The 21,547-nt window shown below is 46.3% G+C and overlaps 1 protein-coding gene and 1 non-coding gene across 6 annotated transcripts; both read left to right on the forward strand.

Moving 5' to 3' along the window:
• Nucleotides 1-2,256: 2,256 nt before the first annotated feature.
• On the forward strand, nt 2,257-2,418 carry LOC119824135. Its single transcript, XR_005287063.1, has one exon. It is a non-coding gene; the product is annotated as a U1 spliceosomal RNA (small nuclear RNA).
• An 8,141-nt stretch (nt 2,419-10,559) lies between these two features.
• Nucleotides 10,560-19,958, forward strand: Znf7 (zinc finger protein 7). Of its 5 annotated transcripts, none has more exons than XM_038343654.2 (5): nt 10,563-10,649; nt 11,823-11,866; nt 12,242-12,368; nt 16,184-16,300; nt 17,648-19,958. In XM_038343654.2, the coding sequence occupies exons 2-5, from the start codon at nt 11,864-11,866 to the stop codon at nt 19,402-19,404; spliced, it is 2,004 nt and encodes a 667-aa protein (XP_038199582.1). In that variant the 5' UTR covers nt 10,563-10,649; nt 11,823-11,863; the 3' UTR covers nt 19,405-19,958. The 5 variants fall into 5 exon arrangements, with proteins under 5 accessions (XP_038199584.1, XP_038199582.1, XP_038199583.1 ...); XM_038343655.2 differs by having other exon boundaries at nt 16,187-16,300; XM_038343656.2 differs by lacking the exon at nt 12,242-12,368 and having other exon boundaries at nt 10,560-10,649.
• Nucleotides 19,959-21,547: the final 1,589 nt, after the last annotated feature.

Genomic DNA, 21,547 nt, shown 5'->3' on the forward strand with positions numbered 1-21,547 from the left:
GGGGAGGGAAGGGGAGGGGAGGGGAGGGGAGGGGAAGGGAGGGAGAGAACTTGGTGAAACAAAAGAGGCAGAGTTCGCTGGGACAAAGAAAGATTGTTTCAAACTAAAGACTATCTTTTGCCCAAAGTAATTTTCACACCGCACACAAACTGAGCCAGTGGAAATTAGACAGCTAGTATTTCTAGCTGCTGAGCCATCTCTCCAGCCCGCAAATTTATTGCGACAGTATAATTTTTTTAAAATGTGAACATTGTTGGAGAATCAGTCCTGATGTATTCTCAGTTGTACCTATAATCTTAATTGTACCTGTGGACATTTAAGCCACATAGAAACAAAGCATTTTTTCAAACGGACGTTATGAAGCCCTGGCTGGCCTTGAATTTGTACAATTCTCCTGCCTAGGTTTTCTGAATAGCCTCCTGGCTATAACACTTCCTTTGATTCTGTTTCTGAATTTCAGGTTCTTTTATTCAGTAGTACCGCTGGCAAGTAACCAAACAGTTCCTGAGGCTGACAGTCTATTTTATTTAATGGTCATGAATAGAGAAGTGGAGTGGATCCTCTTCTCCCAGGGCAGATCTAAGGCCTGAATCTTTGTTCGTGGTGAAGTAGAAAAGACCAATTGTTAGATACTGATTTGGTGATTTATTTAGTGATTTACTTAAAGCACTGTTTGTGCTGCTGGTTTGCCAAACATGACATCCCTTGCTACCTGAAACAGAATGGGCTGGAGAAATAGTTGAAGTAATGGGTCACTGCTGCTTAAAATAAATAAATAAGTAAATAAAATAAAACCTGCCTGCCCCACCTTGTGGTTTTAGAGTATAAAATGAGTGTACACACTGGACCCAGGACCGAAGCCTCTCATAAGCTGTCCTGGCTCCGGTCAACAGGGGACATTTCTCTTCTGCTCTCATTGGTGGCAAAGTGGTTATTCCAGACAGATTCCCATAACAGTAGCTGCTCTGTAAAGACAGAGTCTCACTCTCTACCCCATGTTTTCCTAGAATTCACTGGCTCAGGCTGGTCTTGAATATGTGGTGATCTATTTCTGTCCCTCGCCCAGTGCTAAGATTACAGGCCTGGGCCAGAAAGGCTGACCTTGGAGCCTGGGTTTTAAGTAGGACTGGGTTATGGGAATTGTGGTATGAATGCTAGTGTTGATATTTTGAGAGTTTTGTTTTGTCTTGAGACAGTTTTGCTGTGTAGCCCAGACTGGTGTGGACTGCTCAACCCTCAGCCTCCTAACTCTGTGATCGCAAGCACAGCCATCTTACGAACTCTGTCACATCTTTGTGAAGAGATCTATTTCCAGGGGTCAAGGTGCCACCTTTATTCTTTCCTACTTTCCTATTTCTCCTAGGAAACCGGTGGGTGGCTTTCATTATTATAATGAGAGGATAATGACCCCAAGGTTCAAATGGCCTCAGACTAGATGGCGCCTGGCGGACACCTCCTGGCCCAGCACGCCTGCACATCTGGGAATCTGCAATGACTGAGTGGTTGGTAGCTGGAAGCATGTGGTTACTGGTAAAGAGCTTTACCTACTGCTAGCAAGCTGCATCCGGACATAAACAGAGATGGGTAGGAAAATCCATTATAATTTTGGGACCCAGGCTGGCGACAGTGTCACACTGCTGAGCCACAAGCCTTACAGCCGTGTCTGTGCTCACTGCTAAGCATGGCAGGCACCATTTAGGGAAAGACTACAATATCGATGCACCTTCAAGGTGCCCTTTCCTTTACATTGTTTTCCAGGTAGGATTTATGGAAACTGGGACTAAAAGATGGCTCAGCAGTTAAGAGTACTAACTGTTTTTCCAGAAGACTAGGGTTCAAGTCCCAGAACCCACTTGGCAGCTCACTACTATTTGTGATGCCAGAGGGGGTTGGGGGTGGCGCACGCCTTTATTCCCAGCATTCAGCGAGGCAGAGTCAGGTGGATCTCAGTGACTTCAAGACCAACCTGGCTTACAGAGTGAGGGCCAGAACAGGCTCTAAAGCTACAGAGAAACCCTGTCTCGAAAAATCAAAAAGTCAAAATAAATAAAATTAAAAAAAAAAAAACAAAAAAAACCTATTTGTGACTCCAGTTCCTGGGTCTCTGATGCCCTCTTCTGGTCTCTGTAGGTATTTCATGCACATGGTGTAGAGACATACATGGAAGCAAAATGAAAAAAAATTTTTGTTTTTTGGTTTTTCGAGACAGGGTTTCTCTGTGGCTTTAGGAAAAAAAAATTTAAAGAAAGAACTTATATGCTTACCTGGCAAGGGAGATGCCATGATCACAAAGGTGTTTTCCCAGGGCTTATCCATTATCCTCCAGATGCTGACCCCTGCCGAGTCCCCAATATATGTATATATATTGTATAATGTATAATTAGTGGTAATCGAGGACTGCATTTGAGCTCTCCCCTATTAATGAGAAATAAAAATAAAAAATTATGCAAATCAAACATGCCCAGAAGTGTTCCTGTCCTCCATTTTAATCAATGTACTTATTTCCTTTGAGACAGAGTTCCAGTGTGTAGCCCTGGCTGCCTTAGAACTATGTAGACCAACCTGGGTTCAAACTCACAGAGATCCACCTGCCCTGCCTCCCCGTGCTGGAATTAAAGGCCTGCGCCACCACACCCAGATCTCCGCTCTATTCTGTCTTGGCTATGGTTATTTTGGTTATTTGCACTCATCGAAGTAGGAACCCATTGTGCACAGTTACACTTGAAATCCCATGGGCACAGTATAAACACATGAAGAGTGTCTGAATAAAGATTAAAATATATAAAAAACATGGAAGACTGGAGCATGTTTGCCTTTTTTGTTTTTCCTTTACAAACGCCTGTGTTTGTAGCTACACATTCCTCCACATTAACTCCTGGTAGAGTTACCAGCTGCCAAGCGGCCAGGCCGTCCCTAAACAACAATGTGCTTGCTGCTGGTTCTAGTTCACGGTGTCACTACCACAGATGTTCAGGTTACTTCACTGCATTTCCAATGATTTGTTCCATCATGAGTGCCAAGGGTGCAGACTGTTTCTTCTCCAAACAGCTGAGCAAGGTTGGCATGATTACAAGCGGCCGTGTTCCTAGGCCCACTAAGGACGGGAAATTGTGGCTCTGCTGCTGAGGGACCAGCACAGAAACGTAGCAAGAAGCATGGTCGCTACAGTTCGGCAGCACCAAGGAGAGCTGCAAAGTCCCAGAGTCCCCTGGAAACGGGGCTGCTGCCACTGAGGTTTGTTTTGCTTCGCCCGAAGGAGCCACAGGCCACTCTCTCAGAACTCAAAGCAGGGAATCCTTACGCCTTGCCCACATGTAGCCTGTGGAAAAGTCAAGATACCATCGAGAGCTGGTTCTGACACAGTGATCTCCTGGTCTCTACTACTACAGAGATTCTAAAGCATTAAAATTTCTCTAGAAATTTCTATGCTAGGGCTGAGAATAGCCTGCCAAAACCTGGCACCACGAAAGGAACTGTCATCACCACCCAACTTGAAATCTTTTTTTAAAAAAAATTTTAATGATTTTTAAGATTTCACGTACATTGATGTTTTGCCTACATGTATAGTTGTATAAGGGTGTTGATTCCCTGGAACTGGAGCTACACACAGTTGTGAGCTGCCACGTGGGTGTTGGGAATTGAACCCAGGACCTCTGGAAGAGCAGCTGGTATTCTTAACCACTGACCCATCTCTCTAGCTCCAGAAATCTTTTCTTAATAAACTCCAACTTGATTGCTATTGACACACCCTGAAGTCTCCTCTCCTGCAAATAACAGCTCTATTTTTAATTTTTTGTTTTTTCGTGTTTTCTTTTGTTTTGTTTTGTTTTATTTTGATTTTCGAGCCTGTTCTGGAACTCCCTCTGTAGACCAAGCTGTCTTCAAATGCAGAGATCTGCCTATCTCTGCCTCCCCAGTGCTGGAAAGGCGAGTGTCACTACCTGTCCCCCCGCAATTTTCTATCTTTAATTTTTAAATGACATTAATTCTTTTATTTATTGGTGAGGGATGGGCGCACACCACAGCTCTCTTGCCACAGTTTGTGGGTAGAGACCAGAGGACAATTTGCAGGAGTTTATTTTCTCCTATTTTAAGAGGCCTGAGGATGAAATTCGGATCCTCAAGTTTGGCAGCAAACACCTTACCGACCAAGACATATCACTGGCTCACTGACTGAGAGACGTGTGTGTGTGTGTGTGTGTTTGCACACATGTGTTTACATGTCAGTGCGTGTGTGGAGGTCTGAGGAAAACTTTAGGAGTTAGTTCTCTCCTTGCACTATGTAGGTTCTAGGGATCAAACTAAGGTCCTTAGTTTGTTGTTTATTTAAAAAAATTGAAGGGAAGGGGGCTGGAGAGATGGCTCAGAGGTTAAGAGCATTGCCTGCTCTTCCAAAGGTCCTGAGTTCAATTCCCAGCAACCACATGGTGGCTCACAACCATCTGTAATGGGGTCTGGTGCCCTCTTCTGGCCTACAGGCATACACACAGACAGAATATTGTATACATAATAAATAAATAAATAAATAAATAAATAAATAAATAAATAAATATTTTTTTAAAAAATTGAAGGGAAGAGAAGTCATGCCATACAACAGGACTCACATGGGAGGCTTATTGGAAGAGAGAGAAGGGGCAGATAAGGGGTAGAGAGAGGGGCAGAGACCGGTCCCTAAGGACAAGAGTAACTGGAAGGAGAGGGAAAGATGAGAGGGAGGGAGGGAGGGAGGGAGGGAGGGATGGAGGGAGGGAGAGAGGGAGGAAGGGAGAGAGGTGAAAAGTGGGCAAGGCCCACCTTCTAAAATGGAGTATAGTAAATGTGTACTCTTAGTGGCACAGCTGAGGACAGATCCTGTCAGGCCAGTACAGTGCCTGAATAATAACATTCCTCCCTTTTGCTTATTATAAAAAGGTGAGGAGTTAGAAAGGGGTAGTAAGTAGGTGAGGCAGAGATGAGAATGCCATGTTCTCAAGACTGCTTCCTGCTGACCTGGGGGTGTTGCAACCTTTGGGGGACCCGAGAAAGCTGGGTGCTAGCCAACTTCAGGAATATCTGGCTATTTCACTTTGCTGTCTAGGCTCTGTGGGGCCATCCAGCACCTCCTTTGACCTGGTAAGATGCTGTTTGAGGTGGATCCAAGTCAACTCCCGGGAAAAGATAAAAGTTTTAGACACATTAGTGTTCCCATTGTTTGTAATCTGTACCAAAATCACATTACAGAAAAAGTAGTATACTCACATAGGGGAAGTACTCTGCCAGATTAATAGTTTAGCAAAATTCCATTGATTAATATTAAGACTATGGACTTTTGGAGTCTTGATTTAGCAGTAGCATAGTGAGAGCAAAATTTGGAACATGTTTTATTCTTTTTAACGTCTGAAGTCATCTTTCCCTAAGCTTTCTTATCTTTACACAGCAAACCTTAAAGCACCTGATCCTTTCCCATCACCACAGCATCACCAGACATATTTGGTAGTCTTAGGCCTCCAGCTCTGTGGCTAACATTTGGTAGTCCTGTAACCATTGCTGATTAGTTGTTTGATGAGAGATTTTTGAATGTATCATTGGAGATACATAGAGAATAAATTTGATGAAGCAAGGTGTGTTAAAGATAGAAGAACAGGAGAGGGCTCAAGAAGGAAAATATCCACTTTCACATGTGGTTTCCAATCCTGTAGAGTTAAGTGTGACTGCAAGGTGAAACCTCATTCTTCTGGAACTGGGGACAAGGCAGTTGATCTTGGTGTCCTCTGAAGCTTAAGGGAGCAGGGTCCCAGTCCTGAGGAGTGTCTCTATTTCAGATTCCCACACTGCAACAAACCGAGACAGGACATTTAGAGAGGGAGAGCAGACAGACACAAGCAATGAAAAAGGAAGAAAATGGAGAATTCTTTCTCGGTTCCCCGATTATCTGGTCCAAGGAATACTGAGGCCAGATTTGATTTGAAAGGAGTGGTCAGTGATTCTTCAAATTCCCAAGGATGAAGCAAAGGAAGATTGAATGGGCATGAATGAGGTAGAGAAAAAATACCCAAAGGCCTTAATATTCTGGTGTCCCCGGGATCCAGGGAGGATCAGATTGAGTAGGCACAAGCTGTTCAGTATAGCGTCATATAAGAACAGGGGCTAAGGGCTCTGAGCCCAAGAGAAACACAGTTGTCTGGTACCAGGACTTTGAGAAAAGCCAGAAGGCAAGGAGAGGACTGTGGTGAGAAAGGAAGCCTCACATCCAGGGGAATGGTCAGAGATGGGTAGACCCACCAGAGACCCAATTGTTGGTACTGAATGGAAGGCAAAGCCATCAGCAAATGAGAAAGTAGATTTGTTGCAGGTGGAAGAGAACAGATCAGAAAGCATTATCTAAGGGGTATTTGGGGGCTGGAGAGATGGCTCAGAGGTTAAGAGCATTGCCTGCTCTTCCAAAGGTCCTGAGTTTGATTCCCAGCAACCACATGGTGGCTCACAGCCATCTGTAATGGGGTCTGGTGCCCTCTTCTGGCGTGCAGGCATACACACAGACAGAATATTGTATACATAATAAATAAATAAATAAATAAATAAATATTAAAAAATGTTTTTTTTTTAAAAAAAATAAGGGGTATTTGGGCCAGCTCTGACTGCAAAGGTAGATGAGTTTAGAAGTCCTTAAATTGGGAACTGAGCACAAAAGTCTGAGGCTTTTCAAAAGGCATACGGTGGGGAGCTTAGAGATATAGACAATGACACAGTTCCCATGAGTTAGGCAGAGAAGTGAGACACAAGGTCTGCAATTCCTAGTGTCCCAGGAATTCAGAGAGGATCAGATAAAGTAGACTCAATTGTTGGTACTGAGTGGAGGGCAAAGCCATCAGTGAACGAGAAAGCAGATTTGTTGCAGGTGGAAGAGTGTAAGCAGAGACTGTTCATTCGTTTCCCTGATGCCCAGACTGGTGAGGTCCCAGTGATATCTGTCTCCTTCGGCAGCTACATGGCGTCTCTCTGACTCCACCGACTTTCTCTATAGATCTCTATTCAGATTTCCCACCTGACTTTATTCTGCCCTGCCATAGGCTGAAGCAGCTTTTTTATTAACCAATGGTAATAAAACATTTTCACAACATAAAGAGGGAATCCCACATCATCTCCCCTTTTCTGTATAAATAAAAATGAAGGTTTTAACTTTAACATAGTAAAATTACATATAACAAAATAGGTGTCAAGCAAGAATTACAGTCACAATATTTATATCTACTTTATCTTTTATCATAACTAAGGAAAACTATAATTATAACTATCAATTCTTCAACTCCATCAAAGACTCCAGAAGTATATAATATTACCTAAGTTAACAGGAAGTGCACTGTAAGCAATTTCCAAAACTCTAGAATTGACAGAGACATCTCACTTCCTGGTCAGTCACCCAAAGTTCTTTTATAATGTTGGAGCATCCAGCTTCAACGTATAGACCCATAGTATCCGGCAGACTTTTCCATGAAACAGAAAATTTGAAAGGCTATTTTGCTTATATTGGCAGTTTTCAGTCACTTTCTTCTGTGTCCTGCAGAATGTCTGGCAGACTCTTTCATGAAGCAGGAACCCTAAAGGGCTGTCTCACCTTCTTTAGGTGAGTTCAGCAGTTATTTTTCTGTTGGTTCTGCATGTCCAGTTCATACAGCATACCAACAAGCAGTCCAGGCAAGAGCAATTTCTTGCCCAAATGGCTAGCCTTGTCACATTGAAGGCAAATTCCATAATGAGAACAAAAGAAAAACAAAAATAAAGAAATACCACATGACCAGAAAAAAAATTCCATAATGAGTTTCTTTGTCACTCTGTATCAACACTAGTGCTCAGGAGAAATTCCAGGCTGTTGTTAAGTTCTGGTCTCCTCATATTTGGAGTATCTTTGGCAGCTTGGGATCTTCTCTGGGGTCTGCTCCTGCCTCCTTTTCTGGCAACACAACATGTCCTACATGTAAGCAGAGACTGCTAGTTCATTTCCTGGCCATCTAGACCTGAATAATCACACAGAAACAATATTAATTATAGCCCTGCTTGGTCTGTTAGCTCAGGCTTCTTATTAACTAACTCATATCTTAGATTACCCTATTTCTATTAATCTGTGTATAACCAAAGGCTGTGGCCTACTGGTAAAAGTTGTGGGGCATCTGTCTACTTCAGCAGCTACATGGCTTCTCTCTGACTCTGTCTACTCTCTCTATTTATCTCTGCCACCATGGCTATATAGGTCAACACAGCTTTATTCATTAACCAATAATAAGAGTAACACATATACAGAAGGACAACCCACATCAGAAGAGAGCAGATCTGTTGAGGGCACTAGCATTCATGTCAGGTGACTCACAACCGTCTGTAACTCCTGATCCAGGGGTTCCTACATTCATCAGGTGCCTCACAACTGTCTGTAACTCCTGATCCAGGGGTTCCTACACTGACATCAGGTGACTCACAACCGTTTGTTACTCCTGATCCAGGGGTTCCCACACTGACATCAGGTGGCTCACAACCGTCTGTAACTCCTGATCCAGGGGTTCCTACACTCTCTTTTGGCTTCTACAGCATATACTCTTACAGCTGCATATACACATAAATAAAAAAATAGAATGTAGACACATAATGTCAATGAAACAGAAGTCTTGTGTCTTTGGGCATAGTATAAAGATCAGGTGGTTCCAAAAGCCTTCAGTTAGTAGGTGACCAAAGCAGGAATCATTGGGGCAGCTCATGAGTATGCGAGCACAAACACACACACACACACACACACACACACACACACACACACACCTCTCCTTCCTAATAGCCTGCAGATATTGTTAAGATCTCCCTTTCCAGGCTGGAGAGATGGCTCAGAGGTTAAGAGCATTGCCTGCTCTTCCAAAGGTCCTGAGTTCAATTCCCAGCAACCACATGGTGGCTCACAGCCATCTGTAATGGGGTCTGGTGCTCTCTTCTGGCCTGCAGGCATATGCACAGACAGAATATTGTATACATAATAAATAAATAAATGTAAACAAAAAAGATCTCCCTTTCCTTTCGTCTCACACTCTCTCAGCAGCACTAACACAACAGGCTCCTATCCTGTCCTCCTTGAACCACTCATATCCTCATCATCAATAGCGCTATCCTTTATGTTTTGCCAACCTCTCAATCCCCTTTGCTATTTTCTCCTAGGTACTAGAAGATAAGGCCCAGGCTCTCTATAGTTTAAGAACACTGTTTGGGCAAGGAGAGTTGGCAGAAGAAGGAATCAGATTTACTCAGGAGCCGGCATTCTTGAGAAATTAAGAGGTGCTTTCTCCTCAAAACTCTGACTTTGGGGTTCAAGGACTCTGAGGGATTTGGGGTAAAAGCTTTGGAAGGAGCAGTGAGGCCAGGCAGGATCTTTCATCAGAAGTGTACCCTTTTTTCCTTCTTCAGCCTGAATATTATGCTTTAACGTCCATGTCTACCTAACCAAAGAAGGCGCTGGCATAGATTCTAGCACTTGGGGGCAGGGGCAAGAGGATTGCAAGTTAAATCCAGTTTGGACTACAAAGTGAATTTTAGGCCAGCCTGGTTTATATTTTGAAATCCTGTCAAGGGGTGGGGACAGAGACAGAGAAGAAAAATAGACTAAGGAAGGGTATTACAAAAAGCATGAGATGCCTGGCGTGTCTGCCTCCAAGGCAGGCTTTGTGGGTAGACATCTCAAGTGCGCTGGCCCAGCTTGGCCTCACTATATGTCACCGTGGTTGAAGATGTATGGTTGAGCCGGGCGGTGGTGGCGCATGCCTTTTATCCCAGCACTCGGGAGGCAGAGGCAGGCGGATCTCTGTGAGTTCGAGACCAGCCTGGTCTACAAGAGCTAGTTCCAGGACAGGCTCCAAAGCCACAGAGAAACCCTGTCTCGAAAAACCAAAAAAAAAAAAAAAAAAAAAAAGATGTATGGTTGAAGTAAGTTACTTTTTCACATTTTCGTCTTGGCATTTGTGTGTATCTTCAGATCCTGTTAGTGACCTCTGCTCTCTTTCTGAGTCTCAGATGTGTGGTCTGGGAGCTCAGACACTCTGCGCGGCTCCTTTTTGCAACAAGCTGAGGAGGGTTTGAAGGACAGTGTCAAATGCACCCGACCTCCAGACTAGAGCAGTGGGCAAGAGACCTCCACTGAGGATCCCCCTCCACAGCCTCTCAGGTCCTAGCGCATTTGGCCCCACAGCTGCTGTGGACCCCGTCGAGCCTCCTGCTTCCCCTACCTGTGCCACCCCCTAGACAGCCGGGCCAGTGCGCTCGGCCTCCGGAGGGTAAAGGTTTCTGGTGCTTATTAGTTCTTTCTAAAGCTAAGCAAAAGCTAACTGGGCTACGCTTCGTCAGGGTTAGCCTGAAATACCAGGATCGACCTGCCCTAGACGTTAGCCCAGCTCTTTACCGGCAGAGAGAGGAAGGGAAGGAGGGAGGGAGGGAGGGACAGCTAGAGAGCGAGCGCGCGCGTCTGGACCCGCCCCTACTCCGGTAACCTCGGGGGGCGGGACTGGGGAAACCATCGAGACGCTCTGGCCGGCGAGCGGATCTGAACAGGCGGAAGTATGCAGGGCGGGACGCGGAGGGATGGATGTGCGAAGCTGTTTCCGGCGACTCGCTCTGTTGGCGGGTCCCAGACGCGCCCAGGCTGGGTGAGTGGGCGCAATTGCATTCCTTGTCGTCAGGGCAAGGGGCCCCCAGAAGAGATGAGAGGCGTGGGCGGCTCGGGGCTGTTTTCAGTGCCTGGCCCGGGGACTTCGTCCCCGCGGATGCGAGTCGAATAGCCGAGCACCACAGCCCTCCAGCCTGCTCCCGAGCTCCAGTGTTGGGCCTGAGTTAGGCGGCTTCCCTCCAGGACTGGACCCGCCTGCCGCCTCCCTAGTTTCCTGAATAACCACTTCCTGGGACCATCTTCCCCCTCAGTTCTGCACCTTGAAAGCCTAGAGTCAGTGACAGAGGCTGAAAGTGTAGTCACGGTTTTGGATTCAGATGGCACCTCAGGGTTTGTCCTCTGTCTGGGACCGCGATTTCCCATTGGCTGTCCAAATGCTGGGTTCTGAGAGAGGAATGCTTTTCCAGTGTTCACTGCTGCTTGGGCCAGCCAATGGCCTGACACCAGTCCAAAAGCTGCGGAGGAAGCTCCAGTCCTCCCGTTCTGACCCCGCCCGGGGGTGGGGGGAGGTGGGGATAGGAAGGGGCCTAAGGGCTTTGCTTTGGTTTAGCTGAGGGGGACTTCTGGAATCCTTATGACTTAGAGCAACCGTAGCCTATTCTGGAATTTAGATCCTTGTGAACAGGGGTTCAGTCCCCCCCACGAAGTCTTTTCTCCTAAGCCCTGTCTCCTGCTTTCGGTTAACTGCTTCGGTTGCTTTCTTTGGTTCCACCATCACTTTGGTCCGGGCCCCTGGGGGAAGACTCTTTCGGACTTTACCAGGACTTCTCATTTAACCGCGTTCCTAGTCCCCTTCCTTCAGCACTATCACAGTTGTGGTTTTATGTGTGGTTATTTGTCTCTTCTAGGTGTCTCATGAAGGCAAACTTCTTACAAATTCACGGTTGCCTCTCCCGTGGTTTAGTTGAATGTGTGGCCCCCCCGGCAACCATTCTTAATGTGTTTGTGAAGTGATTCAACCCCGCAACCCTACACAGGCAAGGGGCTCAGTGGCTGATACTCAAGGGTCAGGACTGTGTTTGCCCAGTCTGGTGTCCCTGTATGCCTGGGGTTGGTGGTGAAGAAGCAGGGGATACAGAAACCCCTGGATTACTCTGGGAATTGGGGGAGCCTCCTCCGCCCTGACCTCTCGTCTTTTCATAATTTCTCACAGGTGTCTGAGTCAAGGCAAGTGGACCCCACCCTCCAAATCTGATGGTAGGAAGCCTGGCTGCCTGCATTTCCCCACTGGTTCTGTCAAGCCTCCACTTCCTACTTTGGGGGTCTGCCTTTCCACTGGGCCTGAGCACAGTTCTAGCTTTGGCCCTCCTTGTGGCTCTTGCCAGGCTCAGTGTCTGAGGCAGGGAATAAAAGTCTGCCCAGACCAGAGCCTAGCCGTGCCTGTTCAGTGGAGAGGAATTAAGATCACTACCATGGACTAAGTCCCTTCTCTCCACCTATGATGTAAGAGCTGAAAGGATCCCTGTGACTCTAGTCCGATCCTGTGGGTCACCTGCCTGAGATATGTTGTAGTGCCAGATTGGAGCTGGCACCTAAGGACTTCTGAGGTGCTAGTGTGTGTCCTGATTTCAGGAGGCGGTGACATTTGGCGACGTGGCTGTGCACTTCTCTCGGGAGGAGTGGCAATGTCTGGATTCTGGCCAGAGGGCCCTCTACAGGGAGGTGATGCTGGAGAACCACAGCAGTGTGGCTGGACTAGGTGAGGCTACACCTGGGGATCTAATCCATACATCCACCCCTCACCTGTCAGAGAGAGGGGTTGTGGATGCTAACTGCTCCGCCTTAGGGGCTAAACCTTGAATCTGAGTGTGCCAGCCCAGCTCCAGGCTTTATATATGTCGCCCACCCAGTTTAGTCCTTACTAGGTAGGGACATTTCTGGGAACTAGTAAAACCTCTGTTTTTCCTAAGCTTATTAAATTACCATGTGAGAAACAGAACCTATACTTGAAATAGCTTTAAAACGCACACACACAACAACAACCAAGAAAAAGAAAAACAATCTTTTTGTTGGCTCGAGGAGTCTCCAGAGAAAACTGTTCTGGAACCAGAGTGTCAGTGATACCTTGAGTCCCACCTTTCCTTTGGTCCTGCCGTCAGACTGCTCCCGTTCTTGCTACCTTCCCTGCAGGCTGCTCCAGCACGTACCACTCTGTAGTTTGTTTCAGCTTCCTGGTAGAATGTATGTCTTACCTGCTGGTTGCTATGCTGGTTTCACCTGTTGCTGAGCCCGCTTCAGGGCTGGCCCCATCCTCATGTTGGCGCCTACAATGTGGGAGTATCCTGAGTTCTTGAGAGGGTGCCTGGGCTGGTGGGCCAGGAGTGGGGTAGGTGGGGATGGGAGGAAGTTGGCTTCCCAGGTACTTCTGTCTGTGTTAGACCAGGTCTATAACTGTTCATCCCATACAACCTGACAAAACCCAGTCTTCTGATGTCTTAAGTAGTATACAGCAAGGGCTGGAGTATGTACAGGTCAGTGGTTGAGCATTCTTCTGTCGCACACAAAGTTGTTCTGGGGTCAATCCCTGTACCACAGAGAGCAAAAAGAAAAACAACACAAGCCGGGTGGTGGTGGCGCACGCCTTTAATCCCAGCACTCGGGAGGCAGAGGCAGGTGATCCCTGAGTTTGAGGCCAGCCTGGTCTACAAGAGCTAGTTCCAGGAGAGTTAAGGCTGTTACATAGAGAAACCCTAGTTCAGGAAAAAAAAAAAAAAAAAAAGCAGGTTGGGCAAGATGGTGTATCCCTTTAATCCCAGCACTCGGAAGGCAGAGACAGGCAGATCTCTGAGTTTGAGGTCAACCTGGTCTACAGAACAAGTTCAGGATAGTTGGGGCTACACAGAAACCCTGTTCTGAAAACAATACCAAAACTAAACTAAACTAAACAAGACGAAGGAAAAGAAAGTAAAACAACTTAAGATTGTGTTGGTTTTGCGTTTGTCTAGTTTTTGAGAGTTTGGGCATCCTGTCATATCCTTGCTTATTACTCTGTTAGGTTCTGAAATCATGTACTTGGGCAGCTCTTTTGCCTTAAAAAACAAAAAACAACAACAAAATGGATTGTTGTGCCTTACTGACTTGTGGGTGTTTAGATGTTCACTATATCTTGTGTTAGATTTCACCGAAACCAAGGAAACATGTTATAAAGCTCATTATTTTTTTAAAAAAGCGCATTATTAAATGTACTACTGATTTATACCACCCACAATTTAAACTCACTCAGTACTTTGCAAGTGCTATCTTCGATTCACAGATAGCTTATCACACGTCGCTGTGATAGGAGGAAAACACACGGAGGACAGTGGCCAGGACTTGCTCAATTGTCCCTGTCTACTTCCCCTGGGGTTCTGGCCTGCCAGGAATGATGATGGTTTTCTTTCTTTGTTAGGGTTTAGCCTTCTGTGGGGTCAGTCCCTAAGCTTTCTTGCCTAGTATTTAGTGGCCTTTCCTTTTGTGTGTCACTCAGTGACCAGCAGCTTCATCTGCATGTTCAGTCTTTCCTCAGACCCTTTGCACATACAGCTACAATGTATGTGCCTGTGAGGAACCACACTCCACTAGGCAAGCTACCCAGTTTCAAAGTAAATGTTGCTCTTTCCCGTAGTTTCTGCTTCGACAGTAGCTTCACGTTTCAGCGCCAAGTTACTGAATGTTTTTTTTTTCTTTTTGAAATGGCCACCTCACTCTGCTACCCAGTCTGGCCTAGAACTCCTGGGCTTAAAGTAAGCAGTCCTCCTGCCTCCGCCACCTGAGTGGCTGCTGAGATGATAAGTGGATGTGTATCATGGCACCCAGCATAGGAGAGCTTGGAGGAGTGCAGGGTAAATGAATGTCTCTCTGTGACGATGCTAATGTTCATCTGCAGCACTGCTTAACTGAGGTTCTAGCCACACCCACACGCGCACACTGGCAGCCTGTCCTTTCTACCACCAGGTTGCTAGGAGGCTAATGGTGGTGACACACACCTTTAATCCCAGCACTCGGGAGGCAGAGGCAGGTGGGGACGCCACAAAGAAAGCGTGTCTCAGAAAAAAAATAGAAAAATATATACCTAACAATACTTGCATATTTTCTCCTCTTCTCATGTTAACTTTGGTCAGATTTCTTTTCTTTTTAAGAAATGTTGTCTGTTTTCTGATGAGCGTGGGGCCCTGCCTTTACTTAAACTTGAACCTATTACTGTACCATTTGTTTAACTTTTTAAAAAATATTTATTTATTTATTTATTATTTATTATGCATACAGTATTCTGTCTACTTGTTTGCCTTCAGGCCAGAAGAGGGCACCAGACCTCATTACAGATTGTTGTGAGCCACCATGTGGTTGCTGGGAATTGAACTCAGGACCTTTGGAAGAGCAGGCAATGCTCTTAAACCACTGAGCCATCTCTCCAGCCCTGTTTAACATTTTGATATCGTGACATGATATTCTTCACAAGGTTGATATTCAAGAGCCTTACAGTTGAGTTACCAAAACAAAACAAAAAGACATTTCACATTTCAGTCAAGTTCATGGCTTTTTCTTGACATTCATCACTGTCTTTGTCGTGTGTGACAGTAGGCTGCAGTTTAGACACGGCTGATGGATCTCGCAGATGCCTTTGCCTCTTTTTCCATGTTGTGGGAAGCCTGAGGGAAGCTCCAAACTCTATTTTCTTTTTTTTCTTTCTTTTTTTTTTTTTCTTTCTTTTTTTTTTTTTTTTTTTTTTTGTTTTTCGAGACAGGGTTTCCCTGTAGTTTCTAGAGCCTGTCCTGGAACTAGCTCTTGTAGACCAGGTTGGCCTCGAACTCAGAGATCCGCCTGCCTCTGCCTCCTGAGTGCTGGGATTAAAGGCATGCGCCACCACCGCCCGGCACTATTTTCTTTTTTTTCAATGTGTATGGGTGTTTTGCCTGCATGTACGTTTGTGAACGTGCTAGAAATGGAATTATAGACGGTTGAGAGCTGCTGTGTAGGTGCTAGGAGACCTGGAAGAGGAGCAAATGCTCTTCACTGTTGAGCCATCATCTGTCTAGGCCCGCTTTGTGGATCCCTGATTGGATCAACACCTTCCCCACTTCTATGAACTGGCCATAAAGGGAGTCTGGATCCACTACTTGTGACTTGAAATCTTCTTCATTTATTTAATTGCTTACTAATTTTAAGTTTTTTTTCTTGACTACCCCTACCTCTTGGAGTATCCTTGTCTTTTGAACTTGGGGAAGAAAAGGCTGTGGCTTTGCAGAATGTGATGCTGTCTTGGGCTTAAGCTCCCTACTCCTCTTGTACCCCAACTAGATCTGGCCTCTTCTTCAGTGACAGTGTTCCCTGAAGACTGTGGAAGTCTGGGTGCCCCTTCCTGTCTAATCTAAGGAGCTAGGGAGAAGGGGTTGCTATGTATCCAGCCTCATCCCTCATCACCCTCCCCATAGGTTCTGCATAGTCTAGCAGCTCCTGTTCTTCATGACTGGGAACGAGGAGCAGGACTGACTCCTGGCCACGTTTCCATCCTCTCCTTCTCTGCCTCACACACAGCAGGATTCCTGGTCTTTAAGCCTGAACTGATCTCTCGACTGGAGCAAGGACAAGAGCCATGGGTCCTTGACCTACAGGGAGCAGAGGGGACAGAGACACCATGGATTTGCCAGACAGGTGAGGCCCAGGCCCTGTTACAGAAGGTCTGAATAAGAAGGAGCTGGGTGAGTCCTGGTGACCAGGCTGGGCTGCTAAAGAACACTGCAGAGGACCAACCCTAGAAAGAACCACACACAGGTGTGTGGCCACTTCTGGGAAGGCTATACGACAAAAAGGCAGGGGCACAAAACACTTGTCCATTTAACTACTATATGTCACGTCATTAACGGTCATAGAGAAATCTGGCCTGTGGGATCAGGACAGGAAGAGAGCCTGTGGGATTTGGAGAGCCCAGAAGGAAAGTAGAAATCACGATGGCCTCTTGGTCTAGGCGCTCAGACCCTGACACTTGCCCCAGCGGAAAAATCAGTGTGAACTACTGGGTATGGTCACTCAGCCAGTGGAAGAATCAGTGTGAACTACTGGGTATGGTCACTCAGCCAGCGGAAGAATCAGTGTGAACTACTGGGTATGGTCACGCAGCCAGTGGCTTAGTGTTCTCATCTGTTTTGTCACGCTTTGATCAAACATCCTAGCTAAAATCAGCTTAAGAAGGAAAGGGCTCATTGTGGTTGACATTTCCAGGTCCGAAGTCAGGGCAGAAACTGAAGCACAAACAACGGAGGAACACCGCGTCCCATCTTACACTCGGTTGTGTTGAGCCCACTTTCTTCTGCAGTCTGGATAAAACTGCCTAGGTCTTTCCATAATAAATCATCAATCAAGACAAACTCACAGATGGCCACAGGCCAATCTGACCTGGGCAGTTTCTAGTTGAGGTTCCTTCTTTCCAGGTAATCCTAGATTGTACCAGTGTGACAGTAACCATCTCACCCATAGCAAGGCTTGGGTTTGCAGTTTGAGTTCTTTTCAGAGAAGTCCACCTTAGAGGCCAGTCATCGATAGGCTGAGCACCCAGTTCTGCTCTGGGATCTTCCTGCACCACCTCTTCTTCAGCCGGGGTCTCAACATTCCTGTCTGTTTTTTGGTCAGACACCCCCGTTGTCCTCATTTGCCAGCTAGCATGTTTGCAGGATGCTGACCTGCTCTGATGAATTCTGTCCTCAGATTGTTCTGTCCAGTCTGTTTTGCTTACTCTAAGATATTCCCTCCTCAGTGCCCTATAGGGTGAAATTCTTCTTGTAGACCCTCTTAGGACATGAAACTCTCAGCCCTCTGCCTTGTAGACATGAGCATGCCATCACTGTCCAGTGAGCTAAATTGTGAGCATTTCCCCTTCTCTCTCCTTGCCACACTTTCCACTGGGGCGTGGTGGAGTGCTGGCACTCCCACAAGGCACTGCTCATCTTTGCCTTTTCTCTGAGCTCAGATGTCAAGAACGTTTTTATTTTGTGCTTATTTCAGATTCTACTATTAGAACCAATCACAAGCAGACCTGTGAGTACATGAACATTCCCGAAAAGCAGATTCCTGCCTTTGGAGACAATTTGGATTCCATGGTCTTGTCAGAGAATTGCTCAAATAGCCTTGGACTAAGAGTGAGTGGCTCCCTTTTCCAGAAGCAGCATCTCAATAATGAGACTATGGCTCCTCAGGACACTGTCCAGGAATGCAAGGAGCTACGGGCCACTGTTCTGGGTCCTCAGCCTAACAAACAGAGAGACAGTGTGAAAGGGACATCAGAAAACTGTGAAGAGTGTGGTAGAGTCTTTAAACCAACTCTGAACCTGGATCCATATCTGGAAGTGAGTGGACAGGGAAAACCATACAGATGTCAAGAGTGCCAAAAAAAACTGGCTGACTGCTTAGAGGAGACGCACACGAGTAACTGCCTTGGGAAGAAGCCTTATGAATGCGAGGAATGTGGGAAAGTCTTCAGGCTGTGCTCGCAACTCAACCAGCATCAAAGAATCCACACCGGAGAGAAACCATTTAAGTGTGTTGATTGTGGAAAAGCTTTCCGTTTGAGCTCAAAACTGATTCAGCATCAAAGAATCCATACAGGAGAGAAGCCCTACAGATGTGAGGAATGTGGGAAAACCTTTGGTCAGAGCTCAAGCCTTATCCATCATCAGAGAATCCATACAGGAGAGAGGCCCTATAGTTGTCAAGAATGTGGGAAAGCCTTCAGCCAGCAATCACAGCTGGTCAGACATCAAAGGACTCACACTGGAGAGAGGCCCTACCCCTGCCAGGAGTGTGGCAAGGCCTTCAGCCAGAGCTCAACTCTAGCCCAGCATCAGAGGATGCATAGTGGGGAGAAATCTCAAATGCCAAGAACTTCAGGGAACTCAAGCCTCGTTGCCCACGAGGGAAATCACACTGTAGAGAAGCCATTCAAGTGTGAGGAGTGTGGCAAAGCTTTCAGGTGGGTCTCTCGCCTGAGCCAGCACCAGCTGATCCACACCGGAGAGAAACCTTACAAGTGTAACAGGTGCAGCAAAGCCTTTGGTTGTAGCTCCCGGCTCATTCGCCACCAGAGAACTCACACAGGAGAAAAACCGTTTAAATGTGACGACTGCGGGAAGGGCTTTGTCCAGGGCTCCCATCTTATTCAGCATCAGCGAATCCACACCGGGGAGAAGCCTTACGTGTGCGATGACTGTGGGAAGGCCTTCAGCCAGAGCTCCAGTCTCATTTATCACCAGAGGATCCATAAGGGAGAGAAGCCGTATGAATGTACGCAGTGTGGGAAAGCCTTTAGTATGAGCACACAGCTCACCATCCACCAGAGGGTTCACACCGGGGAGAGACCCTATAAGTGTAACGAGTGTGGAAAAGCCTTCAGTCAAAATTCAACCCTTTTCCAACACCAGATAATCCATGCTGGAGTGAAGCCCTATGAGTGCAGTGAGTGCGGGAAGGCCTTCAGCCGGAGCTCATACCTCATTGAACACCAGAGGATCCACACTCGAGCCCAGTGGTACTATGAATTTGGAAACACGGTTGAAAGTAACACTTTTTTGAATTCTAAAAAAGTGAACACTGTAAAGAAATTGCACCAGTGTGACGACTGTGACAAGATTTTCAGGTGGCGCTCACACCTGATTATACACCAGAGGATCCACACAGGAGAGAAGCCTTACACATGTAACACTTGTGGCAAAGCTTTTAATCGGAGCTCCAGGCTCACTCAGCACCAAAAGATTCACATGGGATAAATCATTCACCTAAGTGTCTTGGTCACTTCTCTATTGCTATGATGACACTACAGGCAAGGTAAATTTAAAAAGTTTATTTGGGGCTTACCGTTCCAGGGAGCATTCATGGCTATCATGGTGGGTCAGGGCAGCAGACAGGCAGGTATGCGTGGTGTTGGAGCAGTAGCTGAGAGCTCACATCTTGAGACAGTTACTAAGCAGAGAGGACTAACTGGGAATGGAGAATCTTTCGAAACTCAAAGCTCACCCCCAGTGACACACCTCCTTCAAGACCACACCTCCTAATAATTCTCAAACAGTTCCACCAACTGAGGGCCAAGTGTTCACACATATGAGCCTATGGGGCCGTTCTCATTCAGACCGCCACGCTATAAATATGTAACTGAATAAACCTGAAGCCTTATTTTATTTGAGTAATTTATGCTAACAGAAACTTGAGACTGCTGGGGGAGATTCAGATTTGTTCTCAAAAAATATTCTACTTATGAAAATAATGTTTTGTTTCTGGAATGTTTGGCATTCACCCATCAAATAAAGTGTGTGTCACACTCAAAGTGTAGCTGTGTTTTGAACTCAGATCTCTGTCCTACAGATGAGAAATCAATATCAGGAAAGATTTGGAAGCTCTTGTAAGAAGTAGCTTAAGTGAAGCCACCAAATCCGGGTCTGTTGGTACATACTTGCCATCCCGGCACTCAGGCAGATGCAGACAGTCATCGAGACCCTGCGTTTACATAAGTAGTAACCCCAAATGTTTTCCCTCTGGACCAGTTACTTAACATGGCTTCAATAAGGAAATAATCCTGTAACTCATTGAAAAGGGAGCCAAAAGCAAAGATGCTAGAATTCATTTCTGCTTTACCTCATCCCTTTTCGGTGTCCTTTCTGAGGTACTAACTGAGGGCTTAAGTGTGCTATTCAAGTACTCTACCACTGACTTACAACCTTACCCCCAGTTGATGCCTCTTAAAATCTGTCCCCCACCACAGCCACTCAGGACCCAGTCCCCCTTATTCTGAGAGGCAGGTATGGTTCCTGAATGCTTTTTATGTGGGGGTGGAAGGCCAACATTAGAAATACACCAATGCTAGGTTTAGAAATACCATGGCCAGGAGCTGGAGAGATGACTCACTAGTTAAGACCGCAGGCTGTTTTCACAGAGAACCTGGGTTCATTTCCCAGCACCCACATGGAAGCTCACAATTGCTGGTGACTCCACCTCCAGTGGATCTGACATGCTCACACAGACATGTAGGCAAAATACCAATGCAGAAATGTAGATGCCAATGTAGAAGTACCATGACCACTTGACAAGAGCTTGAAGTCATGTTGGGGTTTAGGAGCTTGCTATATGACCCAGAATATCTCCCATTCTAAAATCCGGAGCTAGTTATCTGAGAATGTTCTGCCGTAGGGTAGTCATAAGAACTAATGTGCAGGGGCTGGAGAAATGGCTCAGCGGTTAAGAGCACTGCCTGCTCTTCCAAAGGTCCTGAGTTCAATTCCCGGCAACCACATGGTGGCTCACAACCATCTGTAATGAGGTCTGGTGCCCTCTTCTGGCCTGAGGCACACACACTGACAGAATATTGTATACATAATAAATAAATATTTAAAAAAAAAAGAACTAATGTGCAGATGTGTACATTAACACCCCTGGTAGAGAATCGATAAGAAAGCACCATGCGCGTCCTCTCCCTCAATCACAAACAGCAGACCTACACTGTAGAGGACTGCAGACCCTCAGACCCTGAATTTCCTGTGACCCCTTACCTGCCGGAGTAAACAACTTGTTTTCCTGTGCTTGCAGCTGCTCTAAGCACAAGACCCTCATGAGTGCCTGATGGCAGGGGAGTGGTTTCTGGTGGGCTTGCAGCTGAAAAATCCTGAGAGTTAGGGCGTGGCCATTAGTTAAGGAGAGCCCTATATAAGCTGCCCTGGAACACAATAAAGGGGGCATTCTTGTTTCAATGATGGTCTTGGTTGGTCTGTCTGTCTGTCTCTCTCTCTTTCTCTCTCTCTCTCTCTCTCTCTCTCTCTCTCTCTCTCTCTCTCTCTCTCTCTCTCTCTCTGTGTGTGTGTGTGTGTGTGTGTGTGTATGTGTTTCAATCTCCAGCCCCTTGCCCTTGCCTGACTCACAAAC

This window comes from Arvicola amphibius, chromosome 9, assembly GCF_903992535.2.
Source record: "Arvicola amphibius chromosome 9, mArvAmp1.2, whole genome shotgun sequence".
Taxonomy (NCBI): Eukaryota; Metazoa; Chordata; class Mammalia; order Rodentia; family Cricetidae; genus Arvicola; species Arvicola amphibius.

Excerpts from the sequence above, each read along its gene's own strand:
- Znf7 (XM_038343654.2), top strand. Across the intron at positions 12,369-16,183 it reads CAGCAGTGTGGCTGGACTAG|CAGGATTCCTGGTCTTTAAG; the intron begins GTGAGGCTACAC and ends CCTCACACACAG. Across the intron at positions 16,301-17,647 it reads ACCATGGATTTGCCAGACAG|ATTCTACTATTAGAACCAAT; the intron begins GTGAGGCCCAGG and ends TGCTTATTTCAG.